Raw genomic sequence first — 23,147 nt, forward strand, 5'->3', positions numbered from 1 at the left:
ACCCTCTGACAGCGCGGCACTCCCTCAGCACTGACCCTCTGACAGTGCGGCACTCCCTCAGCACTGACCCTCTGACAGTGCGGCACTCCCTCAGCACTGACCCTCTGACAGTGCGGCACTCCCTCAGCACTGACCCTCTGACAGTGCGGCACTCCCTCAGCACTGACCCTCTGACAGTGCGGCACTCCCTCAGCACTGACCCTCTGACAGTGCGGCACTCCCTCAGCACTGACACTCTGACAGTGCGGCACTCCCTCAGCACTGACCCTCTGACAGTGCGGCACTCCCTCAGCACTGACCCTCTGACAGTGCGGCACTCCCTCAGCACTGACCCTCTGACAGTGCGGCACTCCCTCAGCACTGACCCTCTGACAGTGCGGCACTCCCTCAGCACTGACCCTCTGACAGCGCGGCACTCCCTCAGCACTGACCCTCTGACAGTGCGGCACTCCCTCAGCACTGACCCTCTGACAGTGCGGCACTCCCTCAGCACTGACCCTCTGACAGTAATGATTATTATTCAGAGTGTCACACTCAGGCTAATTGGGATTAAAACCAATCTGAACAACATGTAGATATTGCTGTAATGCTGCTATTTATGTCGATAAGTCTGTAATATTGAGTCAATCTCAATAACAAATCACCAATGCTGTGAAAATATGCATCTGCTTTTCATTAGCTCAGATTAAACTCCCCTGTATCTCCCTGTTATATTTATGGAGCTTTTGGAAAGCTGTTCTAATGAGAATTGTGTTTGCTTTCTCTCTGAATGATGCAAGTTTGTGAGGATAGTTCCCGCGGTCTCTCTATAAATATTGAAGCGTCTCACTCATTGCTCTCTGAGGTGAACATATTCGTATTGATGATGAGGTCTCTCGTTCTTGCCATCCTGATCGGAGTTACTGGTAACCTCACTCACTCTCTCTCTGTCTCTCTTTCTCTCTCTCACTCTATCTGACTCTCTCTCTCTACTTGCCTCTCTCTGTCTCTGTCTCTGTCTCTCTCTCACTCTATCTGTGTCTCTCACTCTATCTGTCTCTCTCTATCTGTCTCTATCTCTCTCTGTCTCTCTCTCGTTCTATCTGTCTCTCTCTATCAGTCTGTCTCTGTCTCTATCTGTCTCTTTCACTTTATCTGTCTTTTCTCTCTCTGTCTCTCTCGCTCTCTGTCTCTCTCTCGCTGTCCCTCTCTCTCTGTCTCTCTCTCTGTCCCTCTGTCAGTCTCTCTCTCTCTCGCACAGTCTGCCTCTCATTTTCAGTCCATCTCTCTCTCTCTCTCTCATATGTATATAATTCTCAGGGTGGCACAGTGGTTAGCACTGCTGCCTCACAGCACCAGGGACCTAAGTTTGATTCCCGGCTTGGGTGACTGTGTGTACAGAGTCTGCACATTCTCCTCATGTCTGCATGGGTTTCCTCCAGGTGTTCCGGTTTCCTCCCAGAGTCCGAAAGACGTGCTATTTAGGTGCATTGGCCGTGCTAAATTCTCCCTCAGTGTGACCCAAACAGGCATTGGAGTGTAGCGACTAGGGGATTTTCACAGTAACTTCATTGCAGTGTTAATGTAAACCTACTTGTGACACTAATAAATAAACTTCAAAAACTATCTCTATCTATCTGCCTGTCTCACACTCTTTATATCAGCCTCTCTCTCATTCTCCCTCTCTACCTGTCTCTCTCACACTCTGCCTGTCTATTGCTTACTCTTTCTGTTTCTCCCTATATGTGTGTCTCTCTCCATCCCTCTCTACTTCTCTCTGTCTGTCCCTCTCTATCTGTCTGTCTCTGTCTCTCTCTTTCTCTCTCTCTCTCTCTCTACCTGTCTCACTCTCTCTCTCTCTCTCTCGCTTTGTCTGTCTCTCTCTTTCTTTCTCCCTCTCTTTATCTATCTCTCTTGCTATGAGTCTCTCTCTGTCTCAGTCTCTCTCTGTCTCTCGCTCTATTTATCTTTGTCTCTATCTGTCTCTCTTTGTCTCTCTCTCTCTCTCAGTCTCTGTGTCTCTATCTTTGTATCTGCCCGTATTGCTCTCTTTATATCAGCCTCTCTCTTGTTCTCCCTCTCTACATGTCACTCTCACACTCTGTCTGTCTGTCTGTCTCTCTCTCTGTGTCTCTCTCTGTCCCTCTCTACCTGTCTCTCTCTCTGCCCCTCTCTGTCTGTCTGCCTCTCTTTGTCTCTCTGTTTCTCTCTATTAGTCTCTCTGTCTGTCTCTCTCCCTCTCTCTATCCCTCTCTCTCTATCTTTTTTCTCTCTCTCTCTATAAGTCTCTCTCTGTCTCACTCTCCCTATCTCTCTCTCTCTTTCTGCCTCTGTCTGTCTCTCTCTCTCTCTATTTCTCTATCTGTCTCTCTCTCTTCTCCCTCTCTCCCTCTCGGAGTTCTTGCCTGAATTTCTCCCTTCCATCTGCCCTGTGTTATCTTCACTCGTGGGTGCAGGGTGGGGGCACAGAGGGGCGGTCTCAGAGTTCAGAGGTGAAGTGAAGCAGGTGAGGAGGGGCAGGTTGTAAATTTGACCTCACCTGCGAGAGAAATGGACGCCGAACATTCGAAGAACTTGTTTTGTTAAAATCTGATTCGCAACATTTATTTAATCACTGAACGCAGAGACATTTAACATTATTTTTGCCTTTTTTGGCTTCTTGACACTTTTATTTTGCTTTTTCATGAGGTCGCAACATGTGAAAAAGGGAAATAGAGAGAAAAAAAGGAATTATAGATCAGTAAACCTAACATTGGTATTGGGGAAAATTCTCTAATCCATTATCAAGGACTTTATAGCAGAGTATTTATAAAACAGAGGCAGGATCAGATAGAGTCAGTGTGGATTTATAAAGGGGAAATCATGCTTGACAAATCTGTTGGAATTCTTTGAAGGTGTAACTAGTAGAGTTGACAAGGGGAGACCAGTAGATGTGATATATTTGGACTTTCAGAAAGCGTTTGATAAAGTCCGACACAAGAGATTATCATGCAAGATTAAAGTGTATGGGATTGGGGGAAGTGTATTGAGATGGATAGAAAACTGGTTGGCAGAGAGGAAACAAATTAATGGGTGCTTTTCAAATTGGCAGGCTGTAACTGGTGGGGTCCGGTGCTGGGACCCCAGCTATTCACTATATTAATGATTTGGATGAGGGAACAAATGTAACATCTCAAAGTTTGCAGATGATACCGAGTTGGGTGTGAGGATGAACTGTGAGGCGAATGCAAAAATCCTTCAGAATGATCTGGACAGGTTGGGTGAGTGGGTTAATTCAATGGCAGATACAGTATAATTTGGATAAATGTGAGGTTATTCACTTTGGAAGCAAAATCAAGAAGGCAGATTACTACCTGAATGGGAGAGGAGAGTGTGCAGCGGGACCTGGGTGTCCTTGTGCCGATGGTAGTCATGATGTGGAGATGCCAGCGTTGGACTGGGGTAAACACAGTAAGTAGTCTCACAACACCAGGTTAAAGTCCAACAGGTTTATTTGGTAGCAAACGCCACTAGCTTTCGGAGGGCTGGCCCTTCATCAAGTGAGTGGGGAGTTCTGATCACAAACAGGGCATGATCAGGACTCCCCACTCACCTGATGAAGGGGCAGAGCTCCCAAAGCTAGTGGCATTTGTTACCAAATAAACCTTTTGGACCTGGTGTTGTGAGACTTCTTACTGTCCCTGTACGCCAGTCACTGAAGATACTTATGCAGTGAAGAAGGAAAATGATATGTTGCCCTTCATTGCGAGAGGTTTCGAGCACAGAAGTAGGGATGTGTTGTTGCAATTAAACAGGGCCTTGGTGAGGCCATACCTGGAATACTGTGCGCAGTTTTGGTCTCTTTTTCTGAGGAAGGATGTTTTTGCTCTCGAGGGAGCACAGCAAAGGTTTACCAGGCTGATTCCGGGGATGGTGGGACTGATATATGAGGAGAGAGTGGCTCGGTTATTGTTTTCACTGGAGTTCAGGCAAATGAGAGCGGGGGAGACTTATAAAATTCTCACAGGTCTAGACAGGGTAGATGCAGAGAGGATGATGGGGGGGTCCAGAACCAGGGATCACAATCTGAGGTCGACCATTTACGACGGAGATGAGGAGATCTTTCTTCAAAGAGTGGTGAGACTGTAGAATTCATTACCACAGGAAATAGTTGATGCCAAAACATTGAATACATTCAAGAGGTGGCTGGATAGGGCATTGGGGTGAATGGGGTCAAAGGTTATGGGGAGAAAGCAGGATTGGGCTATTGAGTTGGATGATCAGCCAACATCGTAATGAATGATATAGCAGGCTCGAAGGGCCAAATGGCCTCCTCCTGCTCCTATCCTCTATGTTTTTGTGTTTCTATGAAATAGGATCAGGAGTCGGCCACCAGGACTGTCCAGCTTGTTCCACCTTGATCTATGTCAGCCTCAACTCCTTTTCACTTCCATTTCCCATCACCCTCTATTCCTCGATCTATTTATTTATATTTATCCACTTTAAATATTTCTAATTATCCAGCCCCCATTGGGGTAGAGAATTCCAGAGATACACCACCCTCTGTGAGAAGAAATATCTCCGCATCTCAGTTTTAAATGACCGTCCCGTTATTTTGCAGCTACGTCCCCTTGTTCCAAAATCTCCCACTTTTAAAACCATCTAACCTGCCAAGCCCCCTCAGCATTTAATCAGTGGTTAGCACTGCTGCCTCACAGCACCAAGGACCCAGGTTCAATTCCCAGCTTGGGTCACTGTCTGTGTGGAGTTTGCATGTTCTCCCCGTGTCTGCATGGGTTTCCTCCGGATGCTCCGGTTTCCTCCCACAGTCCAAAGATGGGTGGGTTAGGTGGATTGGCCGTGCTAAATTGTCCCTCAGTGTCAGGGAGACAAGCTAAGGTAAATGCATGGGGTTATGGGGATAGGGTCTAGGTGGGGTGGTAGACCTGATGGGCCAAATGGCCTCCTCCTGCACTGCAGGGATTCTAGGATTCGAAGGGATCGATGAATAAGGTCACATCTCAGTCTTCTAAACTCCAAGGGCGGCACAGTAGCACAGTGGTTAGCACTGCTGCTTCACAGCACCAGGGACAAGGGTTCAATTCCTGCCTTGGGTCACTGTCTTTGTACAGTCTGCATGTTCTCCCCATGTCTGCTTGGGTTTCCTCCGGGTGCTCCAGTTTCCTCCCAAAGAAATGCAGGTTCGGTTGATTGGCCATGCTAAATTGCCCCTTGGTGTTGGAGAGACTAGCAGGGCAAATATGTAGGGCTATGGGGATAGCATCTTGGTGGGTTGTTGTCAGTACAGACTCGATGGGCCAAATGGCCTCCTTCTGCACTGTAGAAATTCTATAATTCTACATCAGGGAGAAGGCAAGGAGAGAGTGCAGAATAGAGTGTTAAAGTCATAGCGAGGGTGTAGAGAAAGATCAACTTAATGTGAGGTAGGTCCATTCAAAAGTCTGATGGCAGCAGGGAAGAAGCTGTTCTTGGTACATGATCTCCGACTTCCATATACTTTTCCTGACGGAAGAGGGAATGTTCGGGGTGAGTGAGGTCCTTAATTATGCTGGCTGCTTTTCCAAGGCAGCGGGAAGTGTAGATGGAGTCAATGGACGGGAGGCTGGTTTGCTGATGGACTGGGCTACATTCACGATTCAACCGGAAAGAATGCTTTCTATGGAGCATCTGTAAAAGTAGGTGAGGGTTAGAAAGGACACAGCAAATTTCCTTAGTCTCCGGAGAAACTAGAGACATTGGTGGGCTTTCTTAATTATAGCATCGGCAGGACAGAGTGTTGGCGAGCTTGGCTGGTTTTTGGGCTGGGAAGATTATCCCATGAGGAGAGATTGAGTAGAATATTCCCTCGAGTCTAGAAGAATGGGAGGGGATCCCATTGAAAGGGGTAGAATTCTTGGACGGTTTGGCTGAGTTGAAGAGGAGAGGATGTTTCCAAACCTCCCCACAACCCAGGACTGGAGAATGGCGGGGGGGGGGTCACAGTTTCAGAGTGTGGGGGGATGGCGGGGGTGGCCATTTTGGACTGAGGTGAGGAGAAATGTCTTCACTCTGAGGATTGTCAATCGCTGGAATTCTCCCCCGTACAGAGATTTGAGTCGCTGAGTGTATTTAAGATGGAGATCGATAGACTTGTGGGCACTCAGGGATAGGGCAGGAAAGTGGAGCCAGGTAGGAGATCAGCCATACTTGTATGGGATGGGACAGCAGCCTTGAGGGGCCAAATGGCCTAAACAAAAGTGAACGGTAGAAGATGATAATTAATGCAAGAAGGTGGACACAGGGCAGCTGGTGGGCATGGTCTCCCAGTCCCCATAACCTCCTCCAGCTTCTACAGCCCTCCCTATCTCTATAACCTCCTCCAGCCCCTACAACCCTCCCTATCTCTATAACCTCCTCCAGCCCCTACACCCCTCCCTATCTCTATAACCTCTTCCAGCCCCTACACCCTCCCTATCTCTGTAACCTCCTCCAGCTTCTACAGCCCTCCCTATCTCTGTAACCTCCTCCAGCCCCTACACCCCTCCCTATCTCTGTAACATTTTCCAGCCCCTACACCCCTCCCTATCTCTGTAACATTTTCCAGCCCCTACACCCCTCCCTATCTCTGTAACCTACTCCAGCCTCTACAATCCTCCCTATATCTGTAACCTTTTCCAGCCCCTACGTCCCTCGCACTCTCCATAACCTACTCCAGCCTCTACAACCGTCCCATCTCTATAACCTCCTCCAGCCCCTGCAACCCTCCCTATGTCTGTAACCTCCTCCAGCCCCTACAACCCTCCCTATCTCTGTAACCTCCTCCAGCCCCTACAACCCTCCCTATCTCTGTAACCTTTTCCACCTCCTACAACCCTCACACTCTCCATAACCTCCTCCAGCCTCTACAACCCTCCCTATCTCTGTAACCTCCTCCAGCCCCTACAACCCTCCCTATCTCTATAACCTTCTCCAGCCCCGACAACACTCCCTATCTCTATAACCTCCTCCAGCCCCTACAACACTCCCTATCTCTATAACCTTCTCCAGCCCCGACAACACTCCCTATCTCTATAACCTCCTCCAGCCCCTACAACACTCCCTATCTCTGTAACCTCCTCCAGCTCCTACAACACTCCCTATCTCTGTAACCTCCTCCAGCTCCTACAACACTCCCTATCGCTATAACCTCCTCCAACCCTACAACCCTCCCTATGTCTGTAACCCCTACAGCCGCTACAACCCTCCCTATCTCTGTAACCTCCTCCAACACTTACAATCCTCCCTATTTCTGTAACCTCCTCCAGCCCCTACAACTCTCCCTATGTCTGTAACCCCTACAGCCCCAACACCCCTCCCTATGTCTGTAACCTCCTCCAGTCCCTATAGCCCTCCCTATCTCTGTAACCTCCTCCAGCCCCTACAACCCTCCGAGATCTCTACGCTCCTCCAATTCCGGCCTCTTGAGCATCCTCGGATTCCCATTGCTCCGCCATTGGTGGCTGTGCCTTCAGCTGGCTTGGGGGAGTCCTAAGCTCTGGAATTCCCTCCCTAAACTCTGCACCTTTTGCTCTCTCTCACTTTCACTCTTTGCCTCTCCCCACGTCTCTCTCAACCTATCTCTTACTCTCCTCTATTCATCTCTCTCTCTTGCTTTCTCTCTCAACCTCTCTCTCCTTCCCCTCTTCCTCCTTTCCCTTTCTCTAACGTTCCCACATCTCTCCCTTCTCTTTCTCTTCCCCACCCCATTCCTGTAAACAGACCTATCTGTCTGAGCTTTTATCCCTGCTTTTCCGAACCTCTCCTGATCTATCACTAGGTGGAGTTTGATTCTGTATTTTGGGGCGTTTTGTAATGTGTAACTATGTGGAAGGCTCTACATGGGCACCAGATTGTTGGGAATGTTGCAAATGTTGGGAAGGTTGGTAGTGTTGGAACCGTTGGGAAGGTTACAAATGTTAGGAGTGTTGGGAATGTTGAGAATTTTGGGGATGTTGGGAATTTTGGGAATGTTGAGAATTTTGGGAATGTTGAGAGTGTTGGGAATGTTGGGAATTTTGGGGATGTTGGGAATTTTGGGAATGTTGGGGATGTTGGGAATGTTGGGAGTGTGGGGATGTTGGGAGTGTTGAGAATTTTGGGAATGTTGGGAATTTTGGGGATGTTGGGAATTTTGGGAATGTTGGGGATGTTGGGAATGTTGAGAATTTTGGGAATGTTGGGAGTGTTGGGAATGTTGGGAATTTTGGGGATGTTGGGGATGTTGGGGATGTTGGGAGTGTTGGGAATGTTGAGAATTTTGGGAATGTTGGGAGTGTTGGGAATGTTGGGAATTTTGGGGATGTTGGGAATTTTGGGAATGTTGGGGATGTTGGGAGTGTTGGGAATGTTGGTAAGGCTGGGTATGTTGGGAAGTGTTGGAAATGTTGGGAATATTGGGAGCATTGGGAATGCTGTGAGTGTCCCATGGGGCCTTGGCAGGAACGCTACAGGCTGACATTACGGTAAGGCTGATGAGGGGGGGGGTGTGGCCGTTTCTACGCTCACCGTGTTCCTTTCCCAATGGCAGCGGCATTCCCGGGAGATGAGAAGATCGTGGGTGGGTATGCCTGCACGCCCCACAGCATCCCTTGGCAAGCCTCGCTGAACATTGGATACCACGCGTGTGGAGCCTCCCTCCTCAATGACCGCTGGCTGGTGTCTGCTGCCCATTGCTGGTATTAGTAAGTATCCCACCACAGCCGGGCAGAGTGTGGCACTGCCCCTGCCTCACACACAGGAGCCAGGCCAGAGTGTGGCACTGCCCCTGCCTCACACACAGGAGCCAGGCCAGAGTGTGGCACTGCCCCTGCCTCACACACAGGAGCCAGGCCAGAGAACGGCACTGCCCCTGCCTCACACACAGGAGCCAGGCCAGAGTGCGGCACTGCCCCTGCCTCACACACAGGAGCCAGGCCAGAGTGTGGCACTGCCCCTGCCTCACACACAGGAGCCAGGCCAGAGTGTGGCACTGCCCCTGCCTCACACACAGGAGCCAGGCCAGAGAACGGCACTGCCCCTGCCTCACACACAGGAGCCAGGCCAGAGTGCGGCACTGCCCCTGCCTCACACACAGGAGCCAGGCCAGAGTGTGGCACTGCCTCTGCCTCACACACAGGAGCCAGGCCAGAGTGTGGCACTGCCCCTGCCTCACACACAGGAGCCAGGCCACAATCCCATGTTTGTAAATGATATCGAGAGGCACAAAGATAGGCTGGTTCGCAGGGGCTGGAGGAGGTTACAGAGATAGGGAGGATTGTAGGGGCTGGAGGAGGTTACAGAGATAGGGAGGATTGTAGGGTCTGGAAGAGGTTACAGAGATAGGGAGGGGTGTAGGGACTGGAGGAGGTTACAGAGATAGGGAGGGTTGTAAGGTCTGGAAGAGGTTACAGAGATAGGGAGGGTTGTAAGGTCTGGAAGAGGTTACAGAGATAGGGAGGGTTGTAAGGTCTGGAAGAGGTTACAGAGATAGGGAGGGTTGTAGGGGCTGGAGGAGGTTACAGAGATAGGGAGGGGTGTAAGGTCTGGAAGAGGTTACAGAGATAGGGAGGGTGAGAGGGCCTGGAGGAGGTTACAGAGATAGGGAGGGGTGTAGGGGCTGGAGGAGGTTACAGAGACAGGGAGGGGTGTAGGGGCTGGAGGAGGTTACAGAGATAGGGAGGGTTGTAGGGGCTGGAGGAGGTTACAGAGATAGGGAGGAGTGTAGGGGCTGGAGGAGGTTACAGAGATAGGGAGGGTTGTAGGGGCTGGAGGAGGTTACAGAGATAGGGAGGGGTGTAGGGGCTGGAGGAGGTTACAGAGATAGGGAGGGGTGTAGGGGCTGGAGGAGGTTACAGAGATAGGGAGGGTTGTAGGGGCTGGAGGAGGTTACAGAGATAGGGAGGGGTGTAGGGGCTGGAGGAGGTTACAGAGATAGGGAGGGGTGTAGGGGCTGGAGGAGGTTACAGGGATAGGGAAGGTTATAGGAGCTGGAGGAGGTTACAGAGATAGGGAGGGTGAGAGGGCCTGGAGAAGGCCACACTAACAGTTTGTGTCTCTCCCTCCCTGGTACCAAGTCCCAGCCTGATGGTGGTCTCTCTCGGTGACCCGAATTGGAATCGGTTCGAGGGGACGGAGCAGCTGATAAAAGTTGACAACATCTTCTGGCACGAGAAGTTTGATGCTTACACCCTGGACCACGACATCATGCTGATTAAACTGGCTGAGCCCTGTATCATTAATAATTACATTCAGCCCATACAACTGCCCACGAGCTGTGCGGCCGATGGTACACTCTGTACAGTCTCGGGCTACGGGAACCTCCTCAGCACTGGAAGTAAGTCCTTGTTGCCTGTTTGATGTGGGGCCCATCTCCCCTCTCCTTGGTTTCCAAAGGTGTGTGGGTTAGGTGGCTTGGCCAAGCAAAATTGACCCTAAAGTCAGGGGGGTTTGCAGAGTAAAATATGTGGGGTCATGGGAATAGGCCCTGGGTGGGATTGCACTCGGTGCAGACTTCATGGGAGGAATGGCCTCCCGCACTGTCAGAGGGTCAGTGCTGAGGGAGTGCCGCACTGTCAGAGGGTCAGTGCTGAGGGAGTGCCGCACTGTCAGAGGGTCAGTGCTGAGGGAGTGCCGCACTGTCAGAGGGTCAGTACTGAGGGAGTGCCGCACTGTCAGAGTGTCAGTGCTGAGGGAGTGCCGCACTGTCAGAGGGTCAGTGCTGAGGGAGTGCCGCACTGTCAGAGGGTCAGTACTGAGGGAGTGCCGCACTGTCAGAGGGTCAGTACTGAGGGAGTGCCGCACTGTCAGAGGGTCAGTACTGAGGGAGTGCCGCACTGTCAGAGGGTCAGTGCTGAGGGAGTGCCGCACTCTCAGAGGGTCAGTACTGAGGGAGTGCCGCACTGTCAGAGGGTCAGTACTGAGGGAGTGCCGCACTGTCAGAGGGTCAGTACTGAGGGAGTGCCGCACTGTCAGAGGGTCAGTACTGAGGGAGTGCCGCACTGTCAGAGGGTCAGTACTGAGGGAGTGCCGCACTGTCAGAGGGTCAGTGCTGAGGGAGTGCCGCACTGTCAGAGGGTCAGTTCTGAGGGAGTGCCGCACTGTCAGAGGGTCAGTACTGAGGGAGTGCCGCACTGTCAGAGGGTCAGTGCTGAGGGAGTGCCGCACTGTCAGAGGGTCAGTACTGAGGGAGTGCCGCTCTGTCAGAGGGTCAGTACTGAGGGAGTGCCGCACTGTCAGAGGGTCAGTGCTGAGGGAGTGCCGCACTGTCAGAGGGTCAGTACTGAGGGAGTGCCGCACTGTCAGAGGGTCAGTGCTGAGGGAGTGCCGCACTGTCAGAGGGTCAGTGCTGAGGGAGTACCACACTGTCAGAGGGTCAGTGCTGAGGGAGTGCCGCACTGTCAGAGGGTCAGTGCTGAGGGAGTGCCGCACTGTCAGAGGGTCAGTAGTGAGGGAGTGCCGCACTGTCAGAGGGTCAGTGCTGAGGGAGTGCCGCACTGTCAGAGGGTCAGTGCTGAGGGAGTGCCGCACTGTCAGAGGGTCAGTACTGAGGGAGTGCCGCACTGTCAGAGGGTCAGTGCTGAGGGAGTGCCGCACTGTCAGAGGGTCAGTGCTGAGGGAGTGCCGCACTGTCAGAGGGTCAGTACTGAGGGAGTGCCGCACTGTCAGAGGGTCAGTGCTGAGGGAGTGCCGCACTGTCAGAGGGTCAGTGCTGAGGGAGTGCCGCACTGTCAGAGGGTCAGTGCTGAGGGAGTGCCGCACTGTCAGAGGGTCAGTACTGAGGGAGTGCCGCACTGTCAGAGGGTCAGTGCTGAGGGAATGCCGCACTGTCAGAGGGTCAGTGCTGAGGGAGTGCCGCACTGTCAGAGGGTCAGTGCTGAGGGAGTGCCGCACTGTCAGAGTGTCAGTGCTGAGGGAGTGCCACACTGTCAGAGGGTCAGTGTTGAGGGAGTGCCGCACTGTCAGAGGGTCAGTACTGAGGGAGTGCCGCACTGTCAGAGGGTCAGTACTGAGGGAGTGCCGCACTGTCAGAGGGTCAGTACTGAGGGAGTGCCGCACTGTCAGAGGGTCAGTACTGAGGGAGTGCCGCACTGTCAGAGGGTCAGTACTGAGGGAGTGCCGCAATGTCAGAGGGTCAGTGCTGAGGGAGTGCCGCACTGTCCGAGGGTCAGTGCTGAGGGAGTGCCGCACTGTCAGAGGGTCAGTACTGAGGGAGTGCCGCACTGTCAGAGGGTCAGTACTGAGGGAGTGCCGCAATGTCAGAGGGTCAGTGCTGAGGGAGTGCCGCACTGTCAGAGGGTCAGTGCTGAGGGAGTGCCGCACTGTCAGAGGGTCAGTGCTGAGGGAGTGCCGCACTGTCAGAGGGTCAGTACTGAGGGAGTGCCGCACTGTCAGAGGGTCAGTACTGAGGGAGTGCCGCACTGTCAGAGGGTCAGTAGTGAGGGAGTGCCGCACTGTCAGAGGGTCAGTACTGAGGGAGTGCCGCACTGTCAGAGGGTCAGTGCTGAGGGAGTGCCGCACTGTTAGTGGGTGGGAAGTATTTTGGGGTGTCTGATGGTCCTTCCTGCTGTTGTACAGATTGAGTTGTTCAGATCTCGGATTAATGTGTCCCCACCTTTCGCTTCCAGCCCAGTATCCCAATGAGCTGTACTGTGTGGATGTGCCGACCATGAGCTCCAGCGAGTGTGAAGCTTCCTATCCCGGGCTGATTTCCAGCACCATGCTGTGTGCCGGATTCCCCCAGGGGGGCAAGGACGCCTGTCAGGTAAAGAGCCCCAGACTCCTACCTGCTCTCTCTGCTCACTCACACATCCCTCTGAGGGAGCGAGAGGGAAACATCGCCAGAAGGAGGGAGAGATCGGGAACGAGAGAGAGTGCAGGAGAAAGAGAGGAAACAGAATGAGTGAAAGAGAGAGAAAAGAGAAAAGGTTGGGAAAGAAAGGAAATTCGAGTTAGGCTGAAGAAAGAGAGAGAGAGAAAGAAAGGTGAGAGGAAAAGAGAGAGAGAGAGAAAGAGAGAAGTACAGAAAGATCGAGACAGAGGAGCAGAGAGTGAAAAGGAGACAGCAAGAGAGAGAGGAAGAGAAAGAGAAAGGGGAGAGAAGAAAAGGGAATGAGAAAGTGAGAGCAAGATACAGATACTGGGTAAAGTATTTCGGACAGAGAGGAGGAGAACTTCCTTCACTCAGAGAGTTGTCAAACTGTGGAATTTGCTACCACAGAAAGTAACTCAAATCAAAACATTGAATGTTTTCGAGAAGGAGTTTGATAAAGCGCTCGGAGCGAAGGGGAAGGAAGAATATTGGGGGGGTAAACGGGATCGGGAGACGGAGTCAAATGAAAATCCATGATGGTAATGAATGGGGGAGCAGGCTCGAAGGGCCAAATGGCCTCTGCCTGCTTCGAGTTTCTGTCTCTCACAGAAAACACAGGGTTTAAATTCGGGAGTCAAGAATCCATCAGTGACTCCCTGGTGGAAAGGTGTGTGGCAGGGGGAGGGAGGAGGGAGCATGGGGGGCAGGGTTAAAGGTCATGGAGTGGGGGGAGGGGTGAGGGGGGGCATGGGGGGGCAGGGTTAAATGTCATGGAGTGGAGGGAGGGGTAAGGGGCAGTATTGGGGGGCAGGGTTAAAGGTCACTCAGTGGGTGGGGGAGGGGAAAGGGTCAGTGTGGGGGGGGCAGGGTTAAAGGTCAGTCAGTGGAGGGAGGGGAAAGGGGCAGTGTGGGGGCAGGGTTAAAGGTCACTCAGTGGGTGGGGGAGGGGAAAGGGTCAGTGTGGGGGGGGCAGGGTTAAAGGTCAGTCAGTGGAGGGAGGGGAAAGGGGCAGTGTGGGGGGGGCAGGGTTAAAGGTCAGTCAGTGGAGGGAGGGGAAAGGGGCAGTGTGGGGGCAAGGTTAAAGGTCACTCAGTGGGTGGGGGAGGGGAAAGGGTCAGTGTGGGGGGGGCAGGGTTAAAGGTCAGTCAGTGGAGGGAGGGGAAAGGGGCAGTGTGGGGGCAGGGTTAAAGGTCACTCAGTGGGTGGGGGAGGGGAAAGGGTCAGTGTGGGGGGGGCAGGGTTAAAGGTCAGTCAGTGGAGGGAGGGGAAAGGGGCAGTGTGGGGGCAGGGTTAAAGGTCACTCAGTGGGTGGGGGAGGGGAAAGGGTCAGTGTGGGGGGGGCAGGGTTAAAGGTCAGTCAGTGGGTGGGGGAGGGGAAAGGGTCAGTGTTGGGGGGGCAGGGTTAAAGGTCAGTCAGTGGAGGGAGGGGAAAGGGGCAGTGTGGGGGCAGGGTTAAAGGTCACTCAGTGGGTGGGGGAGGGGAAAGGGTCAGTGTGGGGGGGGCAGGGTTAAAGGTCAGTCAGTGGAGGGAGGGGAAAGGGGCAGTGTGGGGGCAGGGTTAAAGGTCATCCAGTTGGGGGGGAGGGGAAAGGGTCAGTGTGGGGGGGGGCAAGGTTAAAGGTCAGTCAGTGGGTGGGGGGAGGGGAAAGGGTCAGTGTGGGGGCAGGGTTAAAGGTCACTGAGTAGGGGAGGGGAGCATGGGGGTGCAGGGTTAAAGGTCATGGAGTGGGGGAGGGGAAAGGGGGAGCATGGGGTCAGGATTAAAGTTCATGGAGTGGGGAGGGGGAAGGGGGCGCACGGAGGGCAGGGTTAAAGGTCATGGAGCGGGAAGGGGGAGTCTGGGGGGGACAGTGTTAAAGGTCATGGAGTGGGGGATGGGAAAGGGGCAGTGTGAGGGGGCAGGGTTAAAGGTCACTGAGTGGGGGAGGGGAAAGAGGGAGCATGGAGGCAGGATTAAAGGTCATGGAGTGAGAGAAGGGGAAGGGTGATGTGGGGGTAGGGTTAAAGGTCATGGAGTGTGAGGAGGGGGAAAAAGGCAGTGTGGAGGGCAGGGTTAAAGGCCATGAAGTGGGGGGAGAGGGTGATGCAGGGGCAGGGTTAAAGGTCACGCAGTGGGAGAGGGGAAAGGGGGCACTGTGAGGGGGCAGGGTTAAAGGTCACTGGGGGAGGGGAGGAGGAATGTGGACAGAGGTGATTGGTGGAGGGAGTGTGAACTCGCTGTGAGGAGGGCAGGATTTGTCAATGTGTTAGTTGGGGATGGGTTTGAGGGGCTGCGACTCCATGCGGAGTGGGCTGCAGGGTTCGGCCTAAGATGGAGGCTTTGCCTTGACGCTGGGGTGTGTAACGTGTTTGTCGTTTTGTGGTCACAGGGAGATTCTGGCGGTCCGCTAGTGTGCAATGGCGTCCTTCAGGGGATTGTGTCCTGGGGCTACGGCTGTGCTGAACAGAACTACCCCGGAGTCTACACCAAGGTCTGCTCGCTGTTGACTTGGATTCACGACACCATGGCCAACAACTAATCCCCCCATTGCTGCCCCCTCTACACCCCTCAGTTACAGGCCCGAGCTCCTGTCAATCCTGACAGGAACAATGTAGGCTGCTTTCAAATAAAGAATTTCGACACCATTCCCTGTATTTCTGTTTGTCGCTTTGACCCTCTTCGAACTATGGAATTCTTATAAACATTACTATTCACTCAGGGAGAAGCAACCACCCCTGTCAAAGTGAGGGGGTAACTCAGGGGGCATTTCAGAGGGCAGATTAATGTCTCTAGGTGCCCAGATCACCAACAACTTGTCCTAGCCCACCCTTCCCCACCCCATGCTGACACTATAGTTAAGAAAGACCACAAACTTTCTCAAAAGACAAAGGAAATTTGGTATTTCAGCTACGATTCTCGCTAACGTTTACAGATGCACCACAGAGAGCATCCTTTCTGGTTGTATCACAGCTCGGTATGGGCTCCTGCTGTGCCCAAGACCGCAAGGAACTACAAAAGGGCCGTGAATGTAGCCCAATCCATCAGGCAAACCAGCCTCCCATCCACTGACTCTGTCTACACTTCCCACTGCCTCGGGAAAAGCAACCAGCATAATTAATGACCCCCACACGCACCCCGGACATTCTCTTTTCCGTTGAGAAAAAGATACAAAACTCTGAGGACACGTACCAACCGACTCAAGAACAGCTTCTTCCCTGCTGCTGTCAGACTTTTGAATGGACCTACCTCACATTAAGTTGATCTTTCTCTACACCCTCGCTATGTCTGTAACACTACAGTCTGCACCCTCTCCTTTCCTTCTCTATGACTGGTATGCTTTGTATGCAGAGTGCGCGGGAAACAATGCTTTTCACTGTACGCTAATACACATGACAATAATAAATCAAATCAAAATGTCAAGCATGATGTTGAGGGTCTCACATAGAAATAGTTCACCAATCTGATTATTTTTATTGGTAAAAAAATCTAAAATCTACATAAATCCAACATACCCGAAGGGTAAACAGATATATTTCATCGATTTCTCTTTAATTCACAAACACGATCACTATAAGTGATCCTCTGCTTAGTAACACACCCTGCCAGATGTGTAGCATTGACAGAACATCTGGGAAGTTACGGCCCTTGAAGAAAAACGAACAAAGAGAAATACAACACGGGAGCGGGTCCTTCAGTCCTCTCAGGGGGTAACGGGGAGTCTACAACTCGCTGTGTGAAAGGGTGGAGAGGCGGGAAACCCCCACATTTAAACAGCAAACAAAAGGCAAACAGAAATTATATATTAATCTGTGACTCCAGCACTCAGGGACACAAAGAGAGATCGAGATCCAAAGATGTGTGGGTTAGGTTAATTGGCCGTGCTAAAATTGCCCCTTAGTGCCCTGAGATGTGTAGGTTAAAGGGATTAGCCGGTAAATATGTAGGGATATGGGGTTAGAGCCTGGGTCAGTACAGACTCGATGGGCCAAATGGCCTCTGTCTGCACTGTTGGGTTTCTACGATTCTGTGACGTTGTGATGGCGCAATCATACGCAAATAACATACGGAAAGTTCCAGAAATACTCAGCAGGTTGGGTGGCATCTGTGGATAGACAGAGAGAGGGGATGAGCAGAATCTCGTTCAGGGCCCTGGGGGTCCTTGGTGGGGGGTGGGGGGGTTTGGAAAGCACCCCCCCCCCCACCATCTGCTCCCCACCCCCCCTCCCATCTCTCTGTAGCAAGACCTGACCATAGACAGGCAAGGCCAGGCCCTGGGCCTTCCCCTGGAGGGGGAGATGTGAAACGGCTACAAGAGGATTCGGACAGACGAGGAGGGGTTCTCCCAAAAACACTCGAGGTCTCGAATTGGCGTGAAAAGGGGAATAAATCCCGCCGATATTTCTTAGCGGGATTTTCCAGAACGGATTTCCCACACTGCGCGCTGCAGAGTGCCCTTCGCGGGATTCACTCTGAAAATCCGGGAGCGGGGCCTATTCCCGCTGGAGAGGCCTGCAGCATCGCACTGACGGAGGCACCGCGCATTCGCCGATCTGTCGGAGCGGAGATCGCGCATACGCAATCGCCCCACCTCCCGATCAATGTCCAGCCTCGCCACTCCCCATCGCTGCCCCTCTGACTCCCCCCACTCCGCCCCCTCCACTGAAAGCTGCCCTCCTGGATACCCCGGGGTAGCCCCAATGTCCACCCCCACCCTACCGCTCCCCCCACCCCTCCCAGCCGGGCCCAATCTCCCCAAAACCCCATCCTTGGCAGTCCTGACCACCTCTCCACCTAAATGGCCATCTCCAATCCCCCCATTCCCTCCCTTTGCCCTCAATCCCTATCCAGAGTGGCAGCGGGACTCCCCCACAAATCGCGCCCCTATAGGCTCCCCCCCAGTAGGCCCAACCCCCTCTGGGCCCACTCCCTTGGCACTGCCCAATGCTCGGTGGGCAGTGCTAGTTTGCCCCAATGGGCAGTGTCGGGGGACCAGGCTGGCACTGCAAGGCTGGTACTACGTGGGTGCAACCTCCCCCTTACCTCCAACCTCCTGGGAGCCTCAATAGCCTCGGTTCCCTCCAGCAGGGTCGGGCTGGCTGTTCCCCATTAGTGGGGAGCAGGAGTAGACCCCGCTGGAAGGAACCACTCCTGCCAGTGGGGGGAGATGCTAACAGACTGGGAGACATCAGTCCGGGGCCCGCTAACCATAGGGAACTACAAATTTTAATATTTAAACCAGCTCAACGCTGACTAGCGGCACGGAGCAGGAAACTCCAAAAGCCTTGGACCCAGAGACAGGCGGAGCTGTGGCAAACCTACAAAATGGCCTCCGCTGACGTCTCCCAGTCCATTGCCTTGCTAGAGCAGCACGGCATGCTGGGAGAATCGCCCTCGGTGAATGGGCAAGAACATGGCAGATGGAAACTGTGATGCAGGAACAAGTGTGCAGAGTTTCTGAAACGGGAAAGAAATGTGGGAATGTTTGTACAAAGGGACCTGTGTGTTTTTATCCATAACTGAGGGCTAACAGGCCAGTGCAGAAGGCTATTAGGAATGCTACTGGAATGTTAGCCTTTATCACAGAAAGGATTTGCGTATAGGAACTCTGAAATCCTGCCTCATAATATAGAAAGTTAGACCATTCCGGGAGTATTGTGTGCAGTTTAGGCCCCCTAACCTCAGGTAGGGATTCCCAAAGATGTTTGTTCGCCGATTTAAGGAAAACGCAACTCATTTATTGACAGACAAAAACAACACCGAGATTTGCAGCCTCGTGCCTGCATCCAGCTCCTGAGAGTAATTTGAGTACAGAGCCCTCCGCTTACCCGAGTGATCGAACAAAATGCTCCCCAATTGGTTCCCTGAGCCGTGCACACTTTGGAGGTGGTTCACTGGTTAGCATTGCTGCCTCGCGGCGCCAGGGACCCGGGTTCGATTCCAGCCTCGGGGGTCACTATCTGCGTGGAGTTTGCGCATTCTCCTCGTGCCTGCGTGGGGGTTTGCTCCGGTTTCTTCCCACAGCCCAGAGATGTGCGGGTTAGGCGGATCGGACATGGTAAAAATTGCCTCTTATCATCAGAGGGGCCAGGGAGGTTAGGTGTGTGGAATTGTGGGAATAGGGAGAGGGTGGGATTGTGGTCTATGCAACCTCGATGGGCTGAATGGCATGCCGCTGCGCTATGATGCTAATAAATAAATGTAAAGTTAGAAGTGTGTGAGTGAGAGTGATTAAATTGCAGAGTTTATTGCGATTTCAGATGTCCCACGGGAACGGTACAATAAGTTCAACGATCGTTATCAAAATACGTCAATAAGAATTGCTTTGTGGATTTATTTGATTGCTGGTCTGGCTGAGAAGTTCGCTCCTGGTTCCTAGTTGTTCTGCATCGTTTGGTGGATCCAGGAAAGGTAATTGTAAACTTTCGTGTAGACCCCGGGGTGACCTTCCGTCGCACAGCCGAAACCCCACGAGACTATCCCTTCCAGCTCCCCGCCGCAAACCACCGGACCCCCTGAATCCCCCTGTCCACGGGGGAGAGGAAAGAACAGAATCAGAGTGAGCCGCGTTCGTGTAGCGCCGGTAACGTGGCTAAAACACGGCGGTTAGAATCCTCCAGCTGTTCACGCGGGCGGGATTCTCCAGTCCCGCCGTCACCCCCTGCTTATGGGTTCCCCGCCGGAATGGGGTGACCGCAATGGGAATCCCATTGACATTGGAGGGGGGGTGGGGGGCGCTAAAAAATCCCGCTGCGTGCAAACAACACGCCACCTCCCGTCAGCGGAACAGCGGGGCTGGAAGACTACAAAGAATCGCACCTCTCAGGGCACACAACATTCTTGGACTCATGCTGAGATCCGTCAGATGTTTTGGGGGCCTCCTACCCAATGCTGGAGGTGCTCAAAGGAGTGAGTGTGTGAGAGAGGGAGATAGAGAGGTGGAGGGGGTTCCGGGAGGGAATTCCAGAGCTGAGGGGCCCCCCCTCCAGGCAGCTGAAGGCTCGGCCGCCAATGGTTTCCCTGGTGGTGGGAGCTGCTTTTTGACGCTCAGTTGGCCAGAGGCAGAACTCATCCCCCTCCTCCCCCCACCCCACCCCCCGGGAAGGAAGCCTCGCTCCGGAGAGAGTCCATCAGACTGTCCGACTGCTACCCCCCCTCTTCTGGACGTAGCGATACAGCGTCTGGAAAAGGGCCCTGACCAAATCACAGAGGGGGGAGGGAGAGGGGGATAAAATCTGCAGGTAAGTGTCAGGGGTCCCTGAGGAAGGGGGGGGTCGGGGATGCTCTGGAGGGGCGGAGGGGGTTTGGTTTGAGTTGGCAGTGGGGGGTGGAGAGGGGGGAGTGTGGGGAGGGGGGTTGAGTTGGTGGTGGAGGGGGTGTGGGGAGGGGGGTTGAGTTGGTGGTGGAGGGGTGTGGGAGGGGGGTGGTGGAGGGGGTGGGGGAGGGGGTTGAGTTGGCGGTGCGGGGGGGGTGGGGAGGAGGGTTGAGTTGACGGTTGGGGGGCGGTGTGGGGAGGGGGGTTGAGTTGATGGTGGGGGGGTGGGGAGGGGGGTTGAGTTGATGGTGGAGGGGGTGTGGGGAGGGGGGATTGAGTTGATGGTGGGGGGGGTTGAGTTGGCGGTGGGGGGGTGTTGAGTTGGTGGTGGAGGGGGGTTGAGTTGGTGGTGCGGGGGTGGGGAGGGGGGTTGAGTTGATGGTGGGGGGGTGGGGAGGGGGGTTGAGTTGGCGGTGGAGGGGGTGTGGGGAGGGGGGATTGAGTTGATGGTGGGGGGGGTTGAGTTGGCGGTGCGGGGGGTGGGGAGGGGGGTTGAGTTGGCGGTGCGGGGGGTGGGGAGGGGGGTTGAGTTGGCGGTGCGGGGGGTGGGGGGAGGGGGGGGTTTAGTTGGCGGTGCGGGGGTTGGGGGGAGGGGTTAAGTGATTGGATTATTGGTGGGGATAGAGAAGGGTGGGGGGTTACGGAGGGAGGCCCAGAGATACCCTGTCCACGCGGGGAGGGCTGGAACGGAGTGTCTGATGGAGGTGGCCCAACGCCCCACCCCCTCCAGCCTCTCCCCACCCCCTCCAGCCGCACCCCACCCTCTCCAGCCGCACCCCACCCTCTCCAGCCTCTCCCCACCCCCTCCAGCCGCACCCCACCCTCTCCAGCCGCTCCCCACCCTCTCCAGCCGCTCCCCACCCTCTCCAGCCACTCCCCACCCCCTCCAGCCGCTCCCCACCCTCTCCAGCCTCTCCCTACCCTCTCCAGCCGCTCCCCACCCTCTCCAGCCTCTCCCCACCCCCTCCAGCCGCTCCCCACCCTCTCCAGCCGCTCCCCACCCTCTCCAGCCTCTCCCTACCCTCTCCAGCCGCTCCCCACCCTCTCCAGCCTCTCCCTACCCTCTCCAGCCACACCCCACCCTCTCCAGCCTCTCCCCACCCTCTCCAGCCTCTCCCCACCCTCTCCAGCCTCTCCCCACCCTCTCCAGCCTCTCCCCACCCTCTCCAGCCGCGATAGGTGGTGAATCTATCAATTTCTCACCCTGAGCTACACAGAGCTCGCAGCCTGAGTCCGGTTTGGGGAAAAACCCTCCAGAATCCATCCTACGGTCACTTAAGCATCTTAACTGGAGCGTGGTTGGGTTTCCCCCTCTGATACCCTGTCTGACTCCCACCCCTAAGATTGCGTACGGAACAGGATGGGAGAGTTTCCAGAGGGAAAACCATCCTTGCAATTTCTTACCTCCCCCACCCCCTCCCCCACCCCCTCTCCCCCCTCCCCCATCCCCTCCCCCACCCCTCCCACCCCCTCCCCACCCCCTCCCCCACCCCCTCTCCCCCCCCCCACCCCCTCTCCCACCCCCTCCCCCACCCCCTCCACCCCCACCCCCTCCCCCACCCCCCTCCCCCACCCCCCCCCACCCCAAACCCTGTCGGGCAGAGAGTCAGAATCAGGCCCACATCGCTGGCATTCCCTACCTGACAGCTGTCCTTTCCGCCCTCCATAAATCCGGCACAGAACATGTTTCTGGAAATGCGGCCAGGATAAGCCTTCCGGCAGGTTTTCGGGGATAGCACAGGAACGTCCAGGCACTGGAGTCGGTCAGGATACTGAACTGTGAAAGAAAGACATTTCGCACGATCAATTCAGTCTGTAATCATAGCATCAGCAACGTCAATATCCAATCACTCCCTGCTGGCCGCGGGAAGGAATCGAGGGATGGGTTCAGGGGAATATTGTCCATTGATAGCCTGGAGAAATGCAAATCTGGCATTCTTCCAGGCATTCCAGGAGAATTTAGATGGAAATTGCATCCTGGGAAAACACAGACACATTCTGTAATCTGTGAAATCACACACTGCAATCTGTGAAATCATACACTGCAATCTATGAAACCACACACTACAATCTGTGAAATCACATACTGCAATTTATGAAATCACAAACACCTCTATCTGTGAAATCACACACTGCAATCTGCGAAATCACACACTGCAATCTGTGAAATCACACACTGCAATCTATGAAATCACAAACACCGCAATCTGTGAAGTCACACACTGCAATCTATGAAATCACACACTGCAATCTATGAAATCACACATAGCAATCTGCAAAATCACACACTGCAATCTATGAAATCACACACCGCAATCTGTGAAATCACGCACTTCAATCTATGAAATCACACACCGCAATCTGTGAAATCACACACTGCAATCTATGAAATCACACACTTCAATCTATGAAATCATACACTGCAATCTATGAAATCACACACTTCAATCTGTGAAATCACACACAAACTGCAATCTATGAAATCACACACTGCAATCTGCAAAATCACAGACAACATGCAATCTATGAAATCACACAATGCAATCTATGGAATCACGTACACACGCGCACACACTGCTCAGTATAGAATGGTCACAGTGTTTATAACAGACAGGTGAGGAAGGAGTTTGGGTTGTTGGACCAATATTTTTATCCTGTGCCCCTCCACTCTGTTTCACACACAATGGATCAGTTTTGGATTGTGGGTGTGAGTGGGACACAAACACTCATTTCACAAATTCCGATCCCACAAACACCCAGTGAATGTATCCACCAATCAGTTCTCAGGAGGTTGGGTGAGCACGGAATACAGATCAGGGTTCAATTCCCGGCTTGGGTTATTGTCTGTGTGGAGTCTGCACATTCTCCCCATGTCTGTGGGGGTGTTCTCCGGGTGCTCCAGTTTCCTCCCACAGTGCGAAAGACATGCTGGTTAGGTATACTGGCTGTGCTAAATTCTCCCTCAGTGAACCCGAGCACGTGCCTGAGTGTGGTGACCAGGGAATTTTCACACTGGCTTCATTGCAGTGTTAATGCAAGCCTATTTGTGACACTAATAAATTAAACTGCCT

General features: G+C 53.5%; 2 protein-coding genes across 3 annotated transcripts in view; one reads left to right on the forward strand and one right to left on the reverse strand.

Annotated features, from left to right (window-relative positions):
• Window positions 1-865: 865 nt before the first annotated feature.
• On the forward strand, window positions 866-15,303 carry LOC145337613 (serine protease 1-like). 2 transcript variants are annotated; one of them, XM_080182416.1, is made up of 5 exons: window positions 866-905; window positions 8,525-8,678; window positions 10,050-10,309; window positions 12,600-12,736; window positions 15,154-15,303. In XM_080182416.1, the coding sequence occupies exons 1-5, from the start codon at window positions 866-868 to the stop codon at window positions 15,301-15,303; spliced, it is 741 nt and encodes a 246-aa protein (XP_080038542.1). The 2 variants fall into 2 exon arrangements, with proteins under 2 accessions (XP_080038542.1, XP_080038543.1); XM_080182417.1 differs by having other exon boundaries at window positions 8,525-8,672.
• Window positions 15,304-19,136: 3,833 nt separating this feature from the next.
• The window catches only part of LOC145337588 (trypsin-3-like), a 33,672-nt gene continuing 29,661 nt past the window's right edge, over window positions 19,137-23,147 (reverse strand). The window contains 2 exon segments of the mRNA XM_080182380.1: window positions 19,137-19,286; window positions 21,717-21,853. Coding sequence (XP_080038506.1) covers window positions 19,137-19,286; window positions 21,717-21,853 — 287 coding nt within the window.

Source organism: Carcharhinus amblyrhynchos, unplaced genomic scaffold (assembly GCF_965287045.1).
Source record: "Carcharhinus amblyrhynchos unplaced genomic scaffold, sCarAmb.v2.hapA scaffold_53, whole genome shotgun sequence".
NCBI classification, from domain to species: Eukaryota; Metazoa; Chordata; class Chondrichthyes; order Carcharhiniformes; family Carcharhinidae; genus Carcharhinus; species Carcharhinus amblyrhynchos.

Excerpts from the sequence above, each read along its gene's own strand:
- LOC145337613 (XM_080182416.1), top strand. The coding sequence starts at position 866 with ATGAGGTCTCTCGTTCTTGCCATCCTGATCGGAGTTACTG. Across the intron at positions 906-8,524 it reads CATCCTGATCGGAGTTACTG|CGGCATTCCCGGGAGATGAG; the intron begins GTAACCTCACTC and ends TCCCAATGGCAG. Across the intron at positions 10,310-12,599 it reads GAACCTCCTCAGCACTGGAA|CCCAGTATCCCAATGAGCTG; the intron begins GTAAGTCCTTGT and ends TTTCGCTTCCAG.